General features: G+C 55.8%; 1 protein-coding gene across 2 annotated transcripts in view; it reads left to right on the forward strand.

Annotated features, from left to right (window-relative positions):
• The window catches only part of ACOT7 (acyl-CoA thioesterase 7), a 30,929-nt gene that overhangs the window by 10,458 nt on the left and 1,470 nt on the right, over nucleotides 1-19,001 (forward strand). The window contains exons 4-9 of one of the 2 annotated variants that reach the window (XM_067310832.1): nucleotides 106-197; nucleotides 4,407-4,521; nucleotides 5,929-5,943; nucleotides 6,832-6,918; nucleotides 14,280-14,396; nucleotides 16,020-16,204. In XM_067310832.1, coding sequence (XP_067166933.1) covers nucleotides 106-197; nucleotides 4,407-4,521; nucleotides 5,929-5,943; nucleotides 6,832-6,918; nucleotides 14,280-14,396; nucleotides 16,020-16,204 — 611 coding nt within the window. The remainder of the gene's footprint in view (nucleotides 1-105; nucleotides 198-4,406; nucleotides 4,522-5,928; nucleotides 5,944-6,831; nucleotides 6,919-14,279; nucleotides 14,397-16,019; nucleotides 16,205-19,001) is intronic. The other variant, XM_067310833.1, reaches the window with a different exon arrangement.

Genomic DNA, 19,001 nt, shown 5'->3' on the forward strand with positions numbered 1-19,001 from the left:
CGGCGGCGCTGGGGCGAGCGGGCTGCTGCCGCGGGCTTCTCCGCTCGGGCGGCACATCCTTAGCACGGGCGGTGCCGGTTTTACTCGCCGCTTGCTCTCTTTCAGGGGCTAAGAAGGTGACGAACAAAGCAACCCTGTGGTACGTGCCCCTGTCTCTGAAGAACGTGAACAAAGTTGTGGAAGTTCCTCCTATTCAGGTGAGACTGCGTGTCGGTCGTCTCCCACCTTGCAGAGCTTCGGGGCAGAGCCTGGGGGGAGCCCACCTTGCCGCGGCAGGCTGCAGTGGCGGCAGGACGGCGGTCGGAGACCTGGTTTCGCGGCAAAGAGAGGAGGCCGCTCGTCGTGCCTGCGGGCTCTCGGTTGCAGCAGCAATATTTGCAGAGACGTCTGAAGCTGCGTTGCAAACCTGGAGCTTGGCAGCTAGATGCATGGGTGAGTCTCAGCTATGGAGGTGCTTCAGTGCTCGTGGGCTTGCGTTAAGCCCCGATTAAAACAGCTCTGTTTAAAGAGCAACAGATGACCAGGAGAAGCAATCTCTGCTTTTCGTACAGCTGATGAACAGAAGTAGGAGAGAGGGCTCTGTTTTTCATTGTGATAATTCTTCGAGGGGGGAAAACAATGTAAAAACAAACGGGATCCAGCATGCATTCTCTGAGCAGACTCCTCCAGAGGAGGAAAGCTTGCTTTGACCCCACTGCCAGCGGTTACCTGAAGCAAGGTCAGTCTGCAGCTCAGAGTGCAGGAAACCTCTGCCAAACTGGCATTTGTTCCCGCAGCTGCTGCTTTACCATGTGCCTTGGCACTGCCGGAGGGAGTGCGCACGTGTGTGAAGAGATTGGTCTTCTGGCTTCAAAAACGAGCAGATTCTTAACTGCATGACTAAGCTGTCAGGTCTGAAATACATGGCTGCTGTGGACCGGAGGTTCTCGCGAAGCCTCCGCAGGCCGTCAGCCCCGTCGAGCCAAGCGCTGGCCAGTGCGCGCGGTGCCCTGACTCGGGATCGGGCTGCTGCCGGGGTGCTGTGTCTGGCCCTGGCGAGGAGCGGCTGTGCGGTCCGCGGTCTGCGGACCCGGTTATTGCCCCTCCCAGACCTCAGTCCGCTGGAAAACTATCTACAAATCAGTTGGGCTCGAAGACCCTGTACAATAAGCGGCTTCCCTTTAGACAGGAGGAAACCTTTCTTCTTGTCGTCTGGGTCAAGACCGCTGCTTTTCCTCCCCTGCTGGTCATGCCTGCCTTTAAAGCTGTCTGGCTTCGCTTTCACGTGCTCTCGGCAGCAGTGGGCTCCTTGAGGCAGCAGCGAAGAGTTCCTGAACGCCAGCAAAACGTGCTCACCAGCTCTTCGGAGACTGGGTGGCCACAACTGCCGCAGCTCGCATCGTGTCGGGTCCGCGCCCCACGCCAAGGGAGAGCGTGGCTCGCCCTGCAGCCGGAGCGCTCTTCTGCCTGCCCCAGCTTCGTCGTCTTGCCTTCGCATCAGAAGCAAATTTCTGCTGCTAACACGTTCCCTCATTGAGAGCTTCAGAAACTTCTGTTCTTTACTCATAGCTGTTGCTTGTTTGATATTTTAGGAAACACCTGTCATTTTTCACTAGGTCTGCTTTTCCAGGAAATCTTGAATCCTTGGGACTTGCTGCTCTCCGGACTTCTGGGGAAGGGGTAGTCCTGTCTCGTGCGTGTCACGCACTGCCGTCACAGCAATATGCTAGTGGAAAAGGCTTCATCTGCCAGGATTTGTATTCATTTTAACTGGAGCAAATGGAAAAAATCCATTGGAGCAAGGAGCTTTGATCCCAGGCTTTTTCTTGCCAAGCTGCATTTCTCACACCTGATAAATCTCTTCCTTTCTGCCTAAAATCAGAACAAGTTCACTTGCTGTTTTTTCCGCTGAAGTTCTTGGGGCTAAAGCATCACTTCTCCACTCATCTTCTGCTTAACCTTTCTGGAAGGTCTTAAGTAACACTTCCATGATCTCTCTGCAGTTTGTCAAACTCAGTTTAGAGATCTTTAAAATGACTGATCTTGGCTTATTTTCCTGGAAACTGTACTTTTATGTGAGCTGTTAGGTGAGCCAAAGAAAATCTGACAAGTTACCCTACTCTGGCTGGAGCTGGATGTTTTGTCATGACGCGGTCACCTTCAACTGGAAAGTTGGTAAGATTCCAAACAAAATTTGCAACCCAGTTTTGAGCAAGAGGTGAGCACATCATGTAGACGACGAGTAAGGACTAGCTATTAGAACAGAACATGCAGTCTTAATTTGGTTTTCTACACACATGCCGCTAGCCTTGAGGAGCTGGCAGATGTCTTACTTTTTAATTGAGTTAATATCTTGTGCTCAAGCCTCTAGTAGCAGCCAGAGAGATGTCTGGTGTAGACCTAACCAAGGGATAGTCTGCCAGCAAAATGTCAGCTGGAGCATTAGGTTACTTCTCATGTGTGTCCCTCGAGCACGAAGGAATGTGCTCAATGAATTAAAATGGCACAAGACGAGCTGTCTACCTAGACCTTCCCCTCCCTTGCTGAGAGGTCGCTTACCTTAGTTGTACCCTTTTCCTGATGACATTTTGCTCAGTTTCTAGCCGTTTGCAAGGAATAAAAGCACTTAACGGTGTAGAGGACTTTGTCCGAAGAAGTGGTTGTTTCTGAGAGCCATATGGAAAGGTTGGCAGGAGGGTAGACTCCAGCCAGGTGTGCAGTACCAAAGCGGCTCCGGAGAGGGGCCTCGTGCCCTTTGGGAGCGGGAGCGCGGCTCCTGGCTCCATCGTTGGGCCGGGACCTCTGCTCTGGTGACGCAGTGCTTGCGCACCAGGTCTTTGAGGCAGCGGTGGTGCAGGCTGAGGGCAGAAGAGACCCTGGGCTTCTGATCGCGATGGGGAGGGAGACCAGGGCTCCCCGCAGCCCCCTCGTTCTTCTGGGCATGGTCCTCAAAGGCTGCTCTCCTCCGGTGAGGAGAGACGTGCAGGCGTATCGGTGCGTTGCCAGCACTCAGCGAAGCGGTCGCTCCGCGGAGGGGCCCACGAAAGCAGCTGCCAGCGTTGTGCCGGCGTCGCCGTCCTGAAGCAAAGGAGATGCCTGTTCCTAATCCGAACCTAGGAGAGAAGCCTTGTCACCTGGAGACGCTTGCTCAAGCGAACTCTCGGTCCCGGCGGAGCGGCTCTCTCTTCTCTTTCAAATCAGCAACCAGCAGCACCTCCAGGCATCTCGGTGCAGCAGGTACTTTCAGCACTTCGGGGGGCTTTGTCCTGCACAGTATTTCTTCAGTAGCCTAAAGGTAAAGATTCCTCCTGTCTCCTAAAACGGACAGTACCACGTATCTGTCTAACTCGGTGCTTCTGGCACAAGGTGGCCGGGAGTGACCGTATAAGAATCCTATGGTTTTTCCCTGAGGAAAGTGAGTGTTCATCATGTTGGCAAGCGGAGATCAGGATCCCTGGCAGGGAGCACACGAAATGAGACCTTCGGCCTGACGGATGGTGGCATCGGGAAGCCGACCTGCGGGGAAGGAGCAGCGTGGGAAGCAGTGGCACCGGGTGGAAGCCGTGCCCCGCGCCGGCAGTGTCCCAGAGCATCTCTTTGGCATAAAGCTTTGGAGCATTAGCCAGCAAACGGCGGCTGAAGTTGCAGCTCGGGGACCTCCCCCCTCTATTGTAGAGGGCCTGGAGGGATTAATTTGGAGTGGGAACAATTTATTTAGATGTCGCTTTTCACTTTCCTTGCCCTCTGGCTGCACGTCCTTTGCTTCGTCTTCATACCGCGAGCTTTTCAGGACAGGGATTGCTAAACATCATCTTGTACACACTTGAGCTTTGGAAGTTAGCCTTCGGAGAGGCACAGGCACTGCCTGTTTACTTGGCGTCTCTTCTGGGCAGTGCCGTTGGATGTTGTTCCCAGTACTTTTTAGCCGTTTCTCCTGTGTTTAAATGCTGGCAGTGACTGTACTTGGCAGGTCCATGATAAGGCCGTATTCTCTTTGGACTTTGGTACGAAATCGTGACAACAGCGGGAGGTTGTCCATGTCACCTGGGTGAGTGGGAGCGCTTCCGGGCAGCCGGGCTCATCTCGCCACTCGGGACTGCTCGCGCGCCTCTGGGAGCGTTTCAGGGAGCTCGTTGGGACGCGTGCCAGCGGAGAGTGGTGCCGGTCAGTGCCTGATCCCCTGCCCCGCCGCCGCTGATTTGGTGCCAGGTGTCCCGAGACCACTGCTGATGGCAGCGCTCGGTTTTCCGCAGTACCGCAAGGTATCCTTGGATACTGCGCGAGAGGAACGAGGGCCGGCCCAGGTCTTCTGGCAGGGTAGCCCCCGGCGAGCACCCATCCTCTGCCTCTCCGCCTTTCCGCTTGCGCACAGCTCGCCTCTTGGCAGGGTGCGCAGGGAGAACGAGCCGTGTTTTCTCTCCTTTCAGTACGCACGAAAAGAGCAGGAAGACGAAGGAAGGAAACGTTACGAAGAGCAAAAGCTGGATCGCCTGGAAACTAAACAGAGAAATGGGGATGTGATCTTCCCTGTGATCAACCCAGGTAATGCATTCAGCACGAGCAGTGTATGTCCTAAAGAAACGTCCCTGTGGTATGGGGCAGCTGGGAGGAAGCGGGAGGGCTTTTGGGAAGTGGTCAGAGGATCACGGCAGGGAGCTGAGTCACTTCTCTGAGTTGGTGCCTTCCCTCCTCGCTCCTGGTGAAGTCTCCATTCTCCTGGGAGATCTGTCCGGGCTAAAGGAAGCTCCTCTGGAAGCTCTTGCGGCCGTGATGGCCAAGAATGACGCTTTCTTCAGGCTTCTCCCTTCAGGATCAACATCACCAACTTACTCCAGGTTACCTCTGGGCGAGCAGTGACTCCAGGCTCCCAGATCTGAATGATCAAGGGAGACAGAGGGAGGATTTTTTGCACAAAACTAGATCAGCTGCAGCTGGTCTTCTGGAGTTTGCTTTCACAAAACCAGTCCTTCTCTCCTGGTTGCTTGTTTTTGGAGAGCGATGGGATTTCAGATCAGCAGCTCGGAGCACGGACGGGCTGCGCTGCTGCGCGCTGGTATTTATAGACCTCGTGTGGCAGAGCATGTGCAGTCCAAGAGCGTGCATCTGTGCGTTCAAGGAGACAACTCGGGCTTTTTTCAAGTGCCTGTAGCTAAGAGTTCGTGCTCAGAAATGATGTGTCGGGATTTGCAATATAATTTTGGAGATGTAGTGAGGTATGTGAGCAAAGACGCCGTTCTTGGAGCGAGAGTCAGAGGAGGTGACCTGCAGACTATTTTTATCATTCTGAATGGAGATGCTTTCTCCGGAGCTTGTTAATTTTAACTACCTTTAAAATGTGAGAACGGTACACGGATCCGGGCTTTTTGTGCAGCAGTTGCCTAGCAACAAATCGCAAGGGGTGAACGAGTTCCTCGCTCTTGTTCGGAGACGGCTTGGCAGGTTGCTTTTTTCCGAAACACGGTTCCTCTTGCCGCTTCGCGTGTCTTTGCCAAGGTGAGGTGAGATGGCTCGCGGGGTTCTGAGCGGTGGTAACAAGTTGTGTTCCGCAATCCGGAAAACGTAAGCTTTTAGTAAGCGAATGTGGTTTCGCAGCTGTCTGCACGTGCAGCCCCTCCCTGGAAACAATTTTTTAACAAGAAATTCGTCAGCCGGTGTTTGAACTGGGGGGTGAGCTGTCGGGTGAGGAGGCGTTCGTCCACTGCTGTGCAGCGATCGTGGTTTGAAGCTGCTCCGCTTCCCAGGGATCGCGGAAGTCTTGCTTGCACGCCTCGAACTTCCGCGCCGTTAGCGCCCGCCAGGCCAGTCCGCGAGCCCGTTAAAGTGCAAAAGGGACCTGGCCGTACGTGGACGTAGCTGCAGTTTGCGTGGGGATGGAAGTGGGTCGCCTCTGCGGTAATAAATAACGAAAGTTGCTCAAATACCTCTCTTCTTTGCTCTCCCTGCTCGCAGATAGACAGACTAAAGGTAAGGCTGCGGACGCTGCGCTTCGCGGGTGCCGTGTCGCGTGTGTGCGTGTGCCTGCGAGGGCACGGCGGAGGCGCCTCCGTGCTCCGCGCTGCTCTTGCTCCCGTTGCCTTTCGCGGAGAGGTTCGAATAGCAACCAGCTGGGTACGCGCTTTCGTTTTTCCTGTAGTAAGTGCCTCAACTGGTGCTTTATCTCTCGTTAAACAAAAGATTCAAAGGCCGGGAATGGGCCTCGGAGACCGTTTTTTTCCTCTGCTGGCAATCTGAGGGCACAATTTATGTCACTTAGATTTAGCGGCACTTGCATGTCGGATGACGCCAGTACGTGCCATTACTTGGGGATGTGGGAATAGAGATGTCAGTAAAGCTGACCCGAAAGCACGGTCCTTTTGATACATTGTTAAATGGCAGACAGGTAAATAAGCCAGATTTAGGAAAATCTAGCCTACAGTGCTTCAGTTTAGCATGCAACTGATAGCCTGAGAAAGAAAACCATCAAACTACAAATTCCATTCAGTTATTTTCAGTTTGTTTTGAGGCTTCTGTTAACTTTATTAAAAAACAAAAACAAAAAAAAAACCAAGCTGAATTTGAATAAAGTTGGTAGGTTAATATTAGAGAGACTTGGCAGTCCATCATGTATTAAACAGCCTTTTCTTTCAGGACTCTTCAGGACCGATTTCAATTGTTTGATTAAACTGGTGTGAAAGTGTTTCAGTTTTGAATGACATAACACAACATTTTCATCCCTCGAGGTGAGCCAGGCGGTCGTCCTCGGGCTCCCGACGGCGTTCTTGCAAGACATCAGGTTGCAGTCGGGCAAGATCGTGCTCTGCCTCCTGCTGCAAGGTTTGACGTCTCTGCTTTTTGTCTGTTTGTTTTAAACAGAGCCGCATACTGTGGGCTACAGCCAGTCTAGCCTGATTCACTTGGTGGGACCATCGGACTGCACCTTGCTTGGGTTTGTACATGGCGGTGAGTAAAACCAGACTTCACAGTTGTGTTCGTTAAACGTGACTGAGCCCCCCACCGTGTACTTGCAAGGGTGAGTCTGCGAGAGCAGCCGTGGCTGTGCCCCGATACAGGTACGATGCGGGGTAGGGCTTTAAGGCACCGAAATGGGGAGGATGAGGATGAAGTGGAGGCTGGTGAAGGTCACACGCAGGACGGAAGCACCTCCTCGGTCAAAGGACCGCACACTAGTTGACTTGGGACAGTAAGGTGTCACCGGTGCGGGGAGCTGGACCAAGGCTCCCCAGGGAGAAGGTTCAGACTCGTGCAGTCTTCTCGCTTCTGAGGAGCAGCTGATCTGAGGCAGGCAAACACGCTTGCCAGGCTAGGGTAATTAAGGCGTTTTGCCATGTCATTAGCATTTGTTTCCTAGTGGGATCAGAAAGGAAGCAGCAGCAGTCCTGGAATATTCTCTGCTTTATTCTTTTTGACTCGCTGGTGAGAAAACGGGCAGCAAAACACTTAAATAGTGACGCTCCGGTTGTGAGCTTGCTGCAGTAACTTCCCCGGTTTCTCTCGTTTGTGGGCTGAGAGCCTGTGGCTTGGGCTGATGTGCTGCTCCGAGTGCCGCTGGCTCGGAGGTCTCTGAGATCTCGGGTGAAAAATGGGCGGTTCGGTTCTGTGTGGCTGCGCCGTGGAGCTGCTGGGAGCTGCCAGCCTGCTGCCCAGCTGCTGGAGCAGCTGAGCCTGGCTCTTCTCAGCACCCGTAGGAACGTTTTCTGCGCAAGCAAGAAACAATTCACTCTGTTTACACAGTTCAGACCTTCTGCCCAGAACGAATATGCTCTAAATGTTTTATGGCCCAATTTGAAGAACAGCAGTGTATCAGATCAGATTATCCGAAGCGTAAGCTCTGCAGCAGAAGGACGATCTTTTTCATTACTGAACTGTGCATGGGGAATTCTAATGGAGCGGTTTCTCCGCGGGGAAGCTGGAATATGGGAAATTTGCTGTCTTTTGTGGGCCGCAGGAGCTGTTGGGCCTCTCTTGGTCTGAGGTGGCAGCGGTGGAGCCGTTGGGTCGGCCAGGCAGGCGGGCGGCTTTGCGGGCGCAGAACCCGCTCGCTCGGGCACAGCCTGAACGGGCGGGCAGCGGAGAGCGCGGTGGTCGCGGTGTTTGAAAGGCGCTAGTATGGGGCTGGTTCTCTCATGTATCGGTGTTTTCTCCGTGGCGCTTCGCTGGATGGATCATTACATCCAAGGGTCCGTGAACTCAAATTCTGCCTCCAAAAGTGTTTAGATTCCTTTCTATTTGCTATAAAATTCAACAGTGCCTCAGTTCAGACAAAAGCTTAATCGTGACACGTGCACACTTCCCAGCTGGTATCTGGAGCTCATGTTTAGCAACAGAATTATAATGCACCATTTACTTCAATTCTGGTGTTTTGTGCATACAATTCATGAGCACTTCCTAATGACACTGTGCATAGTAATCTGCTAGCAGAGAATAAGGAACAAGCTCCTGGGAGTGTTGAAAATGGGTAAATTGGGTAACAGGCTGAAGATAATTGAGTAGTGCAATTTTCTCATTTACCTACAAAGGAGTGTCTGCGTGTATCCGAAACAAAATGAATCAGGCTCTCAACAGAGCAGTGATGGATTACCATACTTGAAAAAGCATTTTATATCCATGCTCCTCTTTTAGTATGTCTTCAAGGAATCGATACAGTACTGTAACTTGTAGTAGGCACCGTTACATACACAGGACTGTTACCTGCCTTTCCCAAAGCATCACATTAGGCAGCTCGTGTGTGCCGGCAGCTGCCTCCACCCCGCTCTGGCCTCAGGCTCAGGGTCTGATGATCTCAGCACCAGGGGCCCAACTGAAGCGTTCCTTTTCGTTAAAAAATAAAAATAAAAAAAGAGAGAGGGGGGGAAAAAAAAAGGGAAAAAAAAGAGAGGAAAAAAAAGAAAAGTCTTCATATTGGCTGCAGCAGGTCATTGCATGCTGTGCTGGCTTTTGGCTGCGCAAGTCTTTCCAAACGGAGAACTTTGGCCGCTTGTCTCCAGCAGAAGCGCCGCGGTCCCGTCCCGTCCTGCCAGGGCTGCGGATGCGACGGGCCAGTGTTGCGCACAGTGACCACTGCCGAGCTCCCGTGCGCGGCGGCAGCCCGTGGTGCAGCCAGACCTCCGCGCCCGGCGGACGTGAAGAGCCGGTGCATCGCTTCGTCTCTCCAGGTAGAAGAGGATTTGATAAACTGACAGGGAAACAAATTAGAGCTGCCTTTCCGTTTGCGGCTCAGGAGAATACCCTTAAGTACTGATCATGTTAGAGAAAATCAAATCTGGCTCTGCGCTGGATTTACATAAGAGAAAATACATCACGATTCGGAAGAATTGGAAAAGAAAGCAGTGTTCCTACTCTTGAGCTTGCAGATTCGAGTCCAACCTGCTGATAAGCGAAACAAACTTTATGGCACCGATTTCTTCAGTGTCTACATGTAATCATACCCAATTCATCAGTCCCCTGAGAAAACGAAGAATGAGCAATCAGGCTGGAAGTACGGTTTGGGCGTAAATAACTGCTCCGTGCGAGATGACGCTGCTTGATGGAGCATTGTGCGAAGCGCAGCCTGGCTCCTAGCTGGGGGGAAGAGAGCCGCTCGGTTTTTAGCACCTGCTGTTTCAAAAGATAGCCCAGGCCCACGGATCCAGTTTTATTTCCCCCTTCTAAAGAAGAATATGGCTGAGATATCACCAGAAATCAAGGTATAATTAGCAGCTGTGAGGACTAATTAGCATAAAGCAACAGATGCTGTAAGAAAAGCAGCACTGCACTTATGTTCTATTTAAAACCCAGTGTCAGTCACAGGATCCTGGAAAATTCCCACCAAAGCTGTGGAACACTGTGAAAACACAGTATTTGTGCTGCCTTGTTTAAATCCATGCAGGACTGTTATCTGTACCTAAGAGTGTTTGCTTAAAAGCATTTTAAAATGTTGCTCATTCATTTCATTTCTGCTTTTGGCTTTTTTTCAAGTGTCTTAAGCTGCTGATCTGTTTACTAAGATACGTCTGAAACTGGACAGAGAGCGGTAAAGAGGTTTGTTTTTTTTTTTTTCTTTTTTAAACACACTTTTCTTGAGATACGGATACTTCCCATGTGAACTCTGCCTTTCATTGGCAGACTTTGCGCAGTGAGGCTGGAACCGAATACGGCCTTTCCGCACAGGCTTCCCCCTGGATGTGCCGGGTCAGGCTCGTCGAGGACCCCCGGCTTTGCCCACGTCGGGCACAGGCTGCGGGCACCGCCGTGCACCTCGGCCGCCCTCTCCTCCAGGCGCCTCCTGCTCAGCAGGAGCCTCGCAGGCTCTCAGAGCTTCTCAGATTACTTTTTATTATTGATTTATTTGAGCTTTCCTGATGGAAATGCAGAAATGAACTGGAACAGAAGAGTCCGAGTTACTGTTTGTGTCGCAGGCGTCATCTGACCGCAGCGTGAAGTCAGCGCTGTATGGAGATGGTTTTCCACTCACCGCCAAAAGCAGTGGGATTCTTTCCGCCGATGCCTATGGTCGTCTTTGAAACGTTGCAAGCGATGGGGCACGTCGACTGAAGTCACCCGAGGCGTAAGCTAGCCGGGCGGGTTGCCTGCGAGCTCGCCGGCTCGGGAGGAACGGAGCCAGTGGGAGCCCGCTGGGTCTTCGGCAGCGCGACCCGTCCGCGCCGCGCCATGCTGCCTGGCCGCGGAGCGCGGCCTCGGTCCCCGTACGGTGAGGGACGCCCTCGGAGAAGGCCTTCTCCTCGCAGCCGCCCCCGGAGGCGTTTGCACCGGCCGAGGCCTCGTGGCTCACGGCTCGCGGGCAGGGACGCGCTGTGCGAAGGCTGCTCCGTGCAGGAGCCGGGCCCTTGGGCCCCTCCGACCCGCGTTCCTTGTGCGGGTGGCGACGGCTTTTCTCGTGCCTCCCCGTCCTCCCCGGAGCCAGCACGCCCGTCCCCGCTTTCTGTTGTTAATGCGGTTTTTGGCACTTTTCGCAAAAAAAAGTGAGAACCTGATCACAGAGCGTGCTGCCGCTTTAGGAGGAAAACAAAAAGCGCAGAATATACTAACTCGCAACGGTGGCGGTCTGGTTCCGGAGGCGGGAAGGGAGAGGCAGAAGCCGAGGCCAGCGGCCGCGCGGCAGCAGAAGCGGCGGCGCAGCCAGGGCTGAGCCCGGGAGGACCCGCGGGCTGCTGCAGCGCCGATCCCGGGATCCCGGGGGCTCCCGGCGCTTCGCTGACCCCCAGCCTCGGCTCCGGGAGCAGACTGCAAACGAGTCTGTTCCAGGCAGAGCCAGGGCTGGCGGAGCAGCGGGAGGACCTGGACGAGCTGGGACGGCGCTCGCGTTCCCACTGGTTCCCTAATCGGAGAGGCAAATGTGTCTCCGCCAGCAGGCGATCCGGCACCATTGCGGTGTTCATCAAATGCACGGTTGCCACAGCAACTCCTCATTATCGGGCAGTGCTTTTGCCATCGCGGACCATCAAAGTAAACAGTCCGGAGAGGAGGGAGCTTCTGGGAGCAAACGCGTCAGGGTACGAATAAAAGCATCCCGGTCGCGCAGGCACGGCCGGCTCAGGGCTCCCCGGAGCCCGGCGCATCCTGAAGCGGCGAGACCAGCGGCGCCCGAGGCCGCTCCGGGTGCTGAACGCTCCTGCTGGTAGGGAAACACGCCCTGGCCGTGCACTGTAGGCCGTGGGAAAGATTGGTTTTAAAGGATCTATTTTTGACGACATTTTCAAGGCTAGTCAACATGCTGTCACTGCTTTCGAGATCCACGGACAGTTAAATATTACATTCAGAAATATCTGTGGCACCAGATGTTTCGTCTCACGCTTGAAGTCAAACGGGGCTTTTTCCGTGTTTAAAGAAAAACCCCCAAAACTGACGTACTCAAACGGTAAATCCTACAATTTTGTTGTCATCTTTTAAGTTGCAAATCTCGGACTATAAATACCAAATGTAAAATTACTGTAATTTGCTGGGGCCGTTTCCTCTCGGTCGGCAGCATCCGCTGTAGGCCGAGCAGGCGGAGAGGGACGAGCGCTGGCGGCGCGACCCTGGGAAGCGGCGTGCTTGCGAGGGGCGGGGGCGACGGCGGCTCCCGGTTCGGAGCCGGGCGGGCGGCTGCTGCCAGGCTGGCCGTGGGGACGCGCGGCGCTGCGGCCGGGCGCGCGCCCTCGCCGTGGGCGGAACGCGGCTCGCGAGGCAGACGCCCAGGCAGGGGGCGCGGGGAGAAACAGGGACTCAGGTTTTCGGAGGACGGATGTTGCTTTCCGCTTGCGCCCCTTAGGCAACCCGGTATTTTCTGCTGTAGGTATTACCCAGCCGCGGGATAACACTAGGTTTCCCGAATGGAAAGGAGTGGGGACCCGAACGGGATCTCCAGCTTTTGGACGTACCTGGGAGGAATTAATGTGCAAGTGCTTAGTGGTCGGATGTCTGGGCGTCTCTCACCCGTGATGAGAAAGGGAAGCGGAGGCACCGCGAGCATCTTGATACGCCGTGAATGTTAAGCTTTGCTTCTCGTGTCCGGCGTCGACAGCCCAGCGAAGGGGACGTTTCGTGCTGGGGTTTCCCCGGAGCAGCGCAGCCGGGCTCCGTTCCCACGGGCCTGCTGGCAGCGTGGGAAGCTTTACGGGTCCGGGATCGGGAAAGCAAAAGGCAGCAGGTGCGTGGCTGGTGCTTGCCCCGTGCACGGCTGGTGGGAAGTCGCTGCTGCGGTGACCGAGCACGCCGTTCGTCTAGCCAGCACCCGGCTTTTTAAAGCAGTGAAGGCAGCCGGGAAGGTTGCTGCTGGCTTCGTGCGTGCCGGCACCGCGGGGATGTTTTTAGCAGCGGTTGGATGCTCTGCCCGCGGAGGCTTGCGGCACGTGCTGCTGCAGGCCGCGCTGGGCGCGTCTCTGGGGAATTAAGTGAGGTATTTAATAAACTCTCAGGCTCTTTCCCAGTACCACGACTGAGTCTTCGGGCCGCTTCTAACATGGCCTGTGTTACGTGGGAATAAGTAACTTCAGCTTTAGCATATCATAGCTTTTGAGTGCTTAACTTGTGTCACTTGGTTTCTGTTTAAAAATGACAGTCTGTCTCCTTGCCTGGTTTTTTCAGGCTGCATTTTTTTTAACTTGTGACCTTGAAGAGGGGTCTCTCTAATATGTTTTCACATGTAGGTGGATGGCTGTATTCCCACAAAGCGGCCAATGCCGGACCGAGGGCCTCTGCGAATGACGGGAATGTGCTGCTGCACGCTGCCCGTGTCAGTGGCTCGAAAGCTCTCGCTTGTCTGGTCCCCCCCGTGCGCGCTTTATCTTGGTAAAGCAGGTGTAAACCCTGCCACCTTCAGTGCGCTGGGGTCTGCCTCGCTCCGGGAGGGTTTAACACCTCTGCACGTTCACAGCGGGAAGAAGAGTAGCTTCCGGCTAGTACGGCTTAGGGAAAATAGCATCGCTCACGTTGGCTTGATGAGGCTGCTTCTGGCGTCGCAAAACTACAGCGTGCGTTGAATGTGTTGCCACTTTGGGATGTGCCTGCACCTGCTGGCTGGGCTCTCCTCGTCTTCCAAGAGGAGGAGAAAGCGGAGGCCACGTTTGTGCTCGTTAGTCCTGTAGCCATTCCACCTCTCGGCAAGAAGCAGCGTGTAAAACCAACAGTGAAAGACCTTGAAACTTCAGGTTATTTATATATACACCCTAAAGGCCTTAGCAAGAGTCTTCTCCAGCAGTACATGAAACTGCACATTTTTTAAATCTCTGGCACGCGATTGGAAACGCAGCATTTATGGCCTTCTAGTTTTCATTGTGCGCCTACACAGCTAATACACCTGCCTGTACCAATGCCAGCGGTCGCGAATGAAAGGTTAGGGGTTTGGATTAGTACCCGAGGTACCTAACGCGGGGCTGGTGGGACGCTGCCCTGCGCGGAGGGGCAGCGGGGCTCCCGCGCAGCGGCTGCCCGGCTCTTCGCTGACGTTTGCGGGTTCCTGAGCGATTTGCGGGTTCCCTGGGTTGCTGGTGCAGCAGCTTTCCGATGAAGTGCGGCGATGATCGTAGGCACGCTCTCAAAACAAGCCCGTGCTTGGTCTCCTCAGAGGTAGGAGCGCGCGAGTTCGGTCGGGGAAACACTCTCTGCCAGCCGGATGCGCCTGGAGCCTGGTGGGTGTTTTCCAGGGGGCGGCGGGGAGGAGTCCGCTGCTCCCCCGGGTCCGGGCCGGTTCCTGGCCGCTCCGGCCGGGCTGCGGCAGGGCAGGGGCGCCGCGTGCAGCGGGACCTCCTCTCCCTCGCTCCGCGCTCGAGCTCGGTGCCGCCGCTGCCGCCGCCGCAGCTCTCCTCTGTGTCTTCCCCTTGCAGGCGTCACCATGAAGCTCATGGACGAGGTCGCGGGGATCGTCGCTGCCCGCCACTGCAAGACCAACATCGTCACAGCCTCCGTGGACGCCATCAACTTCCACGAGAAGATCAAAAAAGGTGAGGGGTCGCTCCCGGGCCTCGAGGGGAAACAGCCCCGGACACGCTTGGGGCTTTCGCGCTTCTTCGCTCGGTGCCGCGTTTCTGCTCCCTTGGATCAGCAGTCAGGCGCTCTCCCTGCGGGACCCGAGAGGCAGAGAAATTTCACCCGGATTAGGCTCTTGTGCCGTGCTGAGAAGTTCATAAACACGGCCTCGCAGACCTGGCTTTTAATAAAACTCAGAATAAGTGGAGTTCCTCGCCCGGAAGGATGGTTCTGGCTTGGGGAGGGCTCCAGACGTGGGAGGAAGGACGGCTGCAGATGCAGGCAGCTTTGCTGCTGCAGGACCACGGTGTTGTTTGTGCCTCCCGTTATCACACAGAAACAGTGCGTGGGGGCAGGTGACCGCAGATGTTCTACCTGCTTAGAAAATGAAATGTTGCTAGCTCTGGGTATTGAATTAATTCATGGCTCCCTAAGTTCAGTATTTCTTGTGCATGAGGAGAGTTGATAAGGAAGCCTCTTCTTTCATCCACGTTAAAATAGCACCTCGTGCTTCTGGGAAATCCCGCAGTGGAAGTGGTGCCTGTTATTGCCATAAATAATGAAGCCGTTTGCTTGTTCTGAGTTCAAGGTGTTCAGAGAATTGCAGCGCTAGCGCGCTCCAGCCCTCCGAGGTGCGGCTCCAAGAGCGCGGCGGTGTCAGCAGCAAGTCTGCCGCGCAGCCCGCTTGGCGAGTGGCGAGGCCGTGCCTTTGCAGCCAGGAAGGCTGCTGCAGCGGCCCTGGGTCTTCCTGCGGGGCATCGTTTCACAGCGCGCACCGCGTGAGCAGTAGGCTGCCCTGGTACTCGTTCTGGTCACACGAAATTGCGTGTGCTGCGAGCTTGACGCTTCTGCGCAGCACAGCGTCCTCCGAGGGCTCTAGCTGAAATTAATTTGAAGTCTTGCAAAAGCTGCTGCTCGTGTGACGCGTTTGCAGGAGAGTTATTGTTATAGAGGGTGACGTTTGCTCCATTGAGCAATTACAGCGTGTGAGTACCGGACAAAGCCCGCTTCCTTGGACGTAATGAAACGAGACCGTCCGACTGCTGCGTTCGAGGCTTGGTGCCTGGGCCGTTTCAGGAGGGGGAGTCAGCCTGACCCGAGAGTCCCCCTCCTGCGAGCGCAGCAGAGCAGCGCTCCTAAAGTGCTGTCATAATAACTCGATAGTGTGTGAGGTCTTGATACGACATGCATTGTGCTGGAAAACGGTCCAGGAGGAAAATGACTCCTACTAGTTTTTTATAACGAGCGCAGAACTTCGGGCTGGCTCGCAGTTATTCGTGGACGTGCTGGGTAGAGACTGGCATTTGCCTGCTTGGGAAGCTGCATCAGTTGAGTCCTTCTGCTGGGTTTTGCCATTGCAATGTGCAGAAATAAATCTCAACACCCCCCCCAAAAGAGGAAAAAATAACGCCTACGTAAGCAAGAAACACGGTAAGGTTTGTTGCACCCTATTTGTTAGCGAGTGTAGCTGTGGTTTCCTCCTAAACGGCTGATGTGATCTGTGGGCCCTTTGGCCAGGGAATGTGTTTGTGTTCCGTATAACGGATGGCTGCTGGTGCCTGCTGCTGCTGATTACCCGACCCGTCTGTGTTTTGCAGGTAGTGTTATTACTATTTCTGGACGCATGACCTTCACAAGCAATAAATCCATGGAAATCGAGGTCTTTGTGGATGCCGATCCTTTTGTGGATGAGCCGCAAGAAAGATACCGTGCTGTCAGTGCTTTCTTTACTTACGTGTCCCTGAGCAAGGAGGGGAGACCTCTGCCAGTCCCACAGCTGCTGGTAAGAGCTCTCCCTGTCGGGGCTCCCGTCCGCGCTGCGCCCCGTCCCGTCCCGTCCCGTCCCATCCCGTCCCGCGGGGTGCTGGCGGCACGCGGGGAGCCGCTGGCTCTCGTGCTCCCGCCGGCTGAGCTCCTCCGCGCTTTGCTACGCGGTGACGTCCGGCAGGGCGTCCCGGGCCGGGGCGCGATCCCGCCGCGCTCCTGCGGCCTCGCAGCGCCCGGGTCCTGCAGCGGCGCCGCCAACGGGCACGTTGCTGCCGGCCCCCGTCCCGCTCGGAGCGGAGCTGCGGCTCTGCCCGCCGCCGGGCCCCGAGCCCACGTGCGGCCTCCCGGGAGCGCGCGGGCCCCGGAGCAGCTCGGGACCTTCGGCTCTCCCGGCACCCCGCGCGGCTTCGCTGTCGGAAGGCGCCCGCGAGCTCAGCGCACGGGCCCGGACGGGCGCGTCCTTCGGGAGCCCGGCGAGGAAGGGCAGCTCTCCGCCGTGCCCGCCGCGAGGGGAGGCCGTGGGGGCGCAAGAGCCGCCGTCTGGGCCAGTCCCCCCTTTGCAGCAGCGGCTTATTGCGGCCGCTTGAAGGCGAGCGTGCGAGCGGAGGATTTCGGTGCCTGCCCGCGTCTTCCCTCGCGGTCCCGGCTCCCCATCCGTCCCCTCCGCACCGTTGCCCCCAGTCCCTCTGTGCCCCGCGCAGCAGCAGCCGCGCTCGTCGGCTCGGCTCTCGCTCCCGGCGCGGGAGCCGGGTGAGCCGGTCCCATCCCCGCTGCCGCGGCTCGCGCTCCTGCCGCCCTCTCCGTGTCGCCTGGCCGTGGCCGGCGGCTTTGAAACTCGCCCTCGGGTGCAGTGTTTTGTGGCGCGGGAGCCGCCGGGCTGCGGCGCCTTGCGGGTGCTGGCGCGGCTCTGCCGGTGCCTGCGTGGCCCTGGGGGAAAGGCGGCTCTTCGCTGCCGGTCCCCACGAGCGATGCCGGCAGGAGGGCTCCGCTAAGCGCTCAGTGCGCCTGCAGCCCACTGCTGCCTAAGCTGCACCTGAATAGACACTTTATTTTCATCTTTAAACCCAAACGTCCTGTTCTTTGCTGCAAGAATGGGAGGTTTCAAGCTTCTTGTTTCTTGTTTGTTAAATACTGAATATTTTACATACTTGGGCTTTTTATGCGATGCCCTTGGGGCTCTGTTGTCCAAGAAAACCACTTCCTTTGAATTATTCAGCGGAAAAATCTGAGCATAAACAAGCATTTCCAAAGCAGGCTTTTTTTTTTTTTTTTTTTTTTTTGATCTGCTCTGGTTGACAACTGCCAACGTGAAGATTGTTTTTCTTTTCCACAATTTTGCGAGTCCGTTCTGCAGGCCTCGTGGAGGCCCCTTCTCTCCTGCGTTGGGAAGGCCTGCCTGGGGATTTGCTTAGGGCAGGACCGGAGGGCCGCGCGCGGCTCCCAGCGCGCCCCTTCCCAGGCGCCGCCGCGTTCCTGCTTCAGCCCTCCGGCCTATTTTTAGCTCTCCCGATCCCGGCAGTTCTCTGCTGACATAAAACGCAGCACCGCTGACTTAGAGTTGTTTCTTGATTAATGTTTTATACCACGTAGATCTCCTCCTGTACCGCGCTCTTTAGCATTTCAAAGTGCTTTGTTGGCTAATTTATAAATTAGCTATCGAAATAGCATTTATGTATTTCACAGACTAGAGTTTTTCACTTAAATTCCCTGTAACAGGAGATGCGTTTGCCCCTCGTGCACGTCTTCGACGCACTGCTCGGAAGGAACTTTGCGTCCTAACGGCTGTTGCCCTTTGGTGCTTTCCGGGAGAGGCCGAAGGCGGACGCGTCGGAGGGCCGGAGCTCGCGTTCCCACGGATCCTGGCCCTTCCGAGCGGTCGCCCCGGGCTGCAGGAGCCAGGCGTCCGGCTGCACGCCCCTCGCTGCCGGCCCTCGGCAGGGGCGATGCTGCCGAACCGGCTCGCGGAGGGGTTGACTGCCTGCGCGCGGCCGGGAGGGAACGTCCCACCCGCAGTGGGCGGCTGCGAGGTCGGGTCGAGCTGTCGTGCGCGATTTCAGCCTTCGCGTGGAGCATGGGGTCTCCGTGAGGGTCTTCGGCCGCTCAAAAGCAGGTTGGAGAGAAGCATCCAGCCCGGTGCACAGCCTGGGATCTCATCTGGTTCCCTTCTGGGGATCTGCATCCCGCTGCTCCCATCAAACCTGTGCAGTGTCTGGCTGAAGTCTTCAGCTGAGATTGAACTTGAGATCTTTTTTTAAATTGCTGAATAATTTAAGGAATGCAAACGTCGCTGGAACGAAATGTGCTCCTTATTATTAATTTGTTCCTTTGAATATCTCCGCGGAACTCAGCGGAGCCGCGATGCGACAGGGCTCTGGCATCCTGCTGCTGCTTCCCCGTCCGACCCCGGCGCTGGGTCCGTGCCCGTGGCCCGGTCCGAGCCGTGGCTGGGATGTCCGCACGCGCGTTGCGCCACAGCTGCTTGCTCACGTTTGACGCGTTTCGAAAGCGATGCGCTTTCGAGCAGTAGGTGGGCTTCCCGACCCTGCCAAGCTCGCCTTTTCTCTTGAAACGCGTTATTACGAGGGCCTGTGTTTCGGGAGCGTGTGTTTCTTTCCGGCTGCTCGCATGGGTGTGTCGTTTCCATACAGAGCTGCTGATGAGGCAGAGGAGTTCTCGTCACACCGCATCGGAGCGCCGTTATTTTAGGAAACGGCTTCCCGGGCACATTTGCCTCTTCCTCCGAAAGTGAGCGGTTTCATCGCAGCTTCAGCGGAGCAGTGGCGAGGCGATGGGCGATGGCCCCGGCGTGTCCG

Source organism: Apteryx mantelli, chromosome 26 (assembly GCF_036417845.1).
Source record: "Apteryx mantelli isolate bAptMan1 chromosome 26, bAptMan1.hap1, whole genome shotgun sequence".
Classification (NCBI taxonomy): Eukaryota; Metazoa; Chordata; class Aves; order Apterygiformes; family Apterygidae; genus Apteryx; species Apteryx mantelli.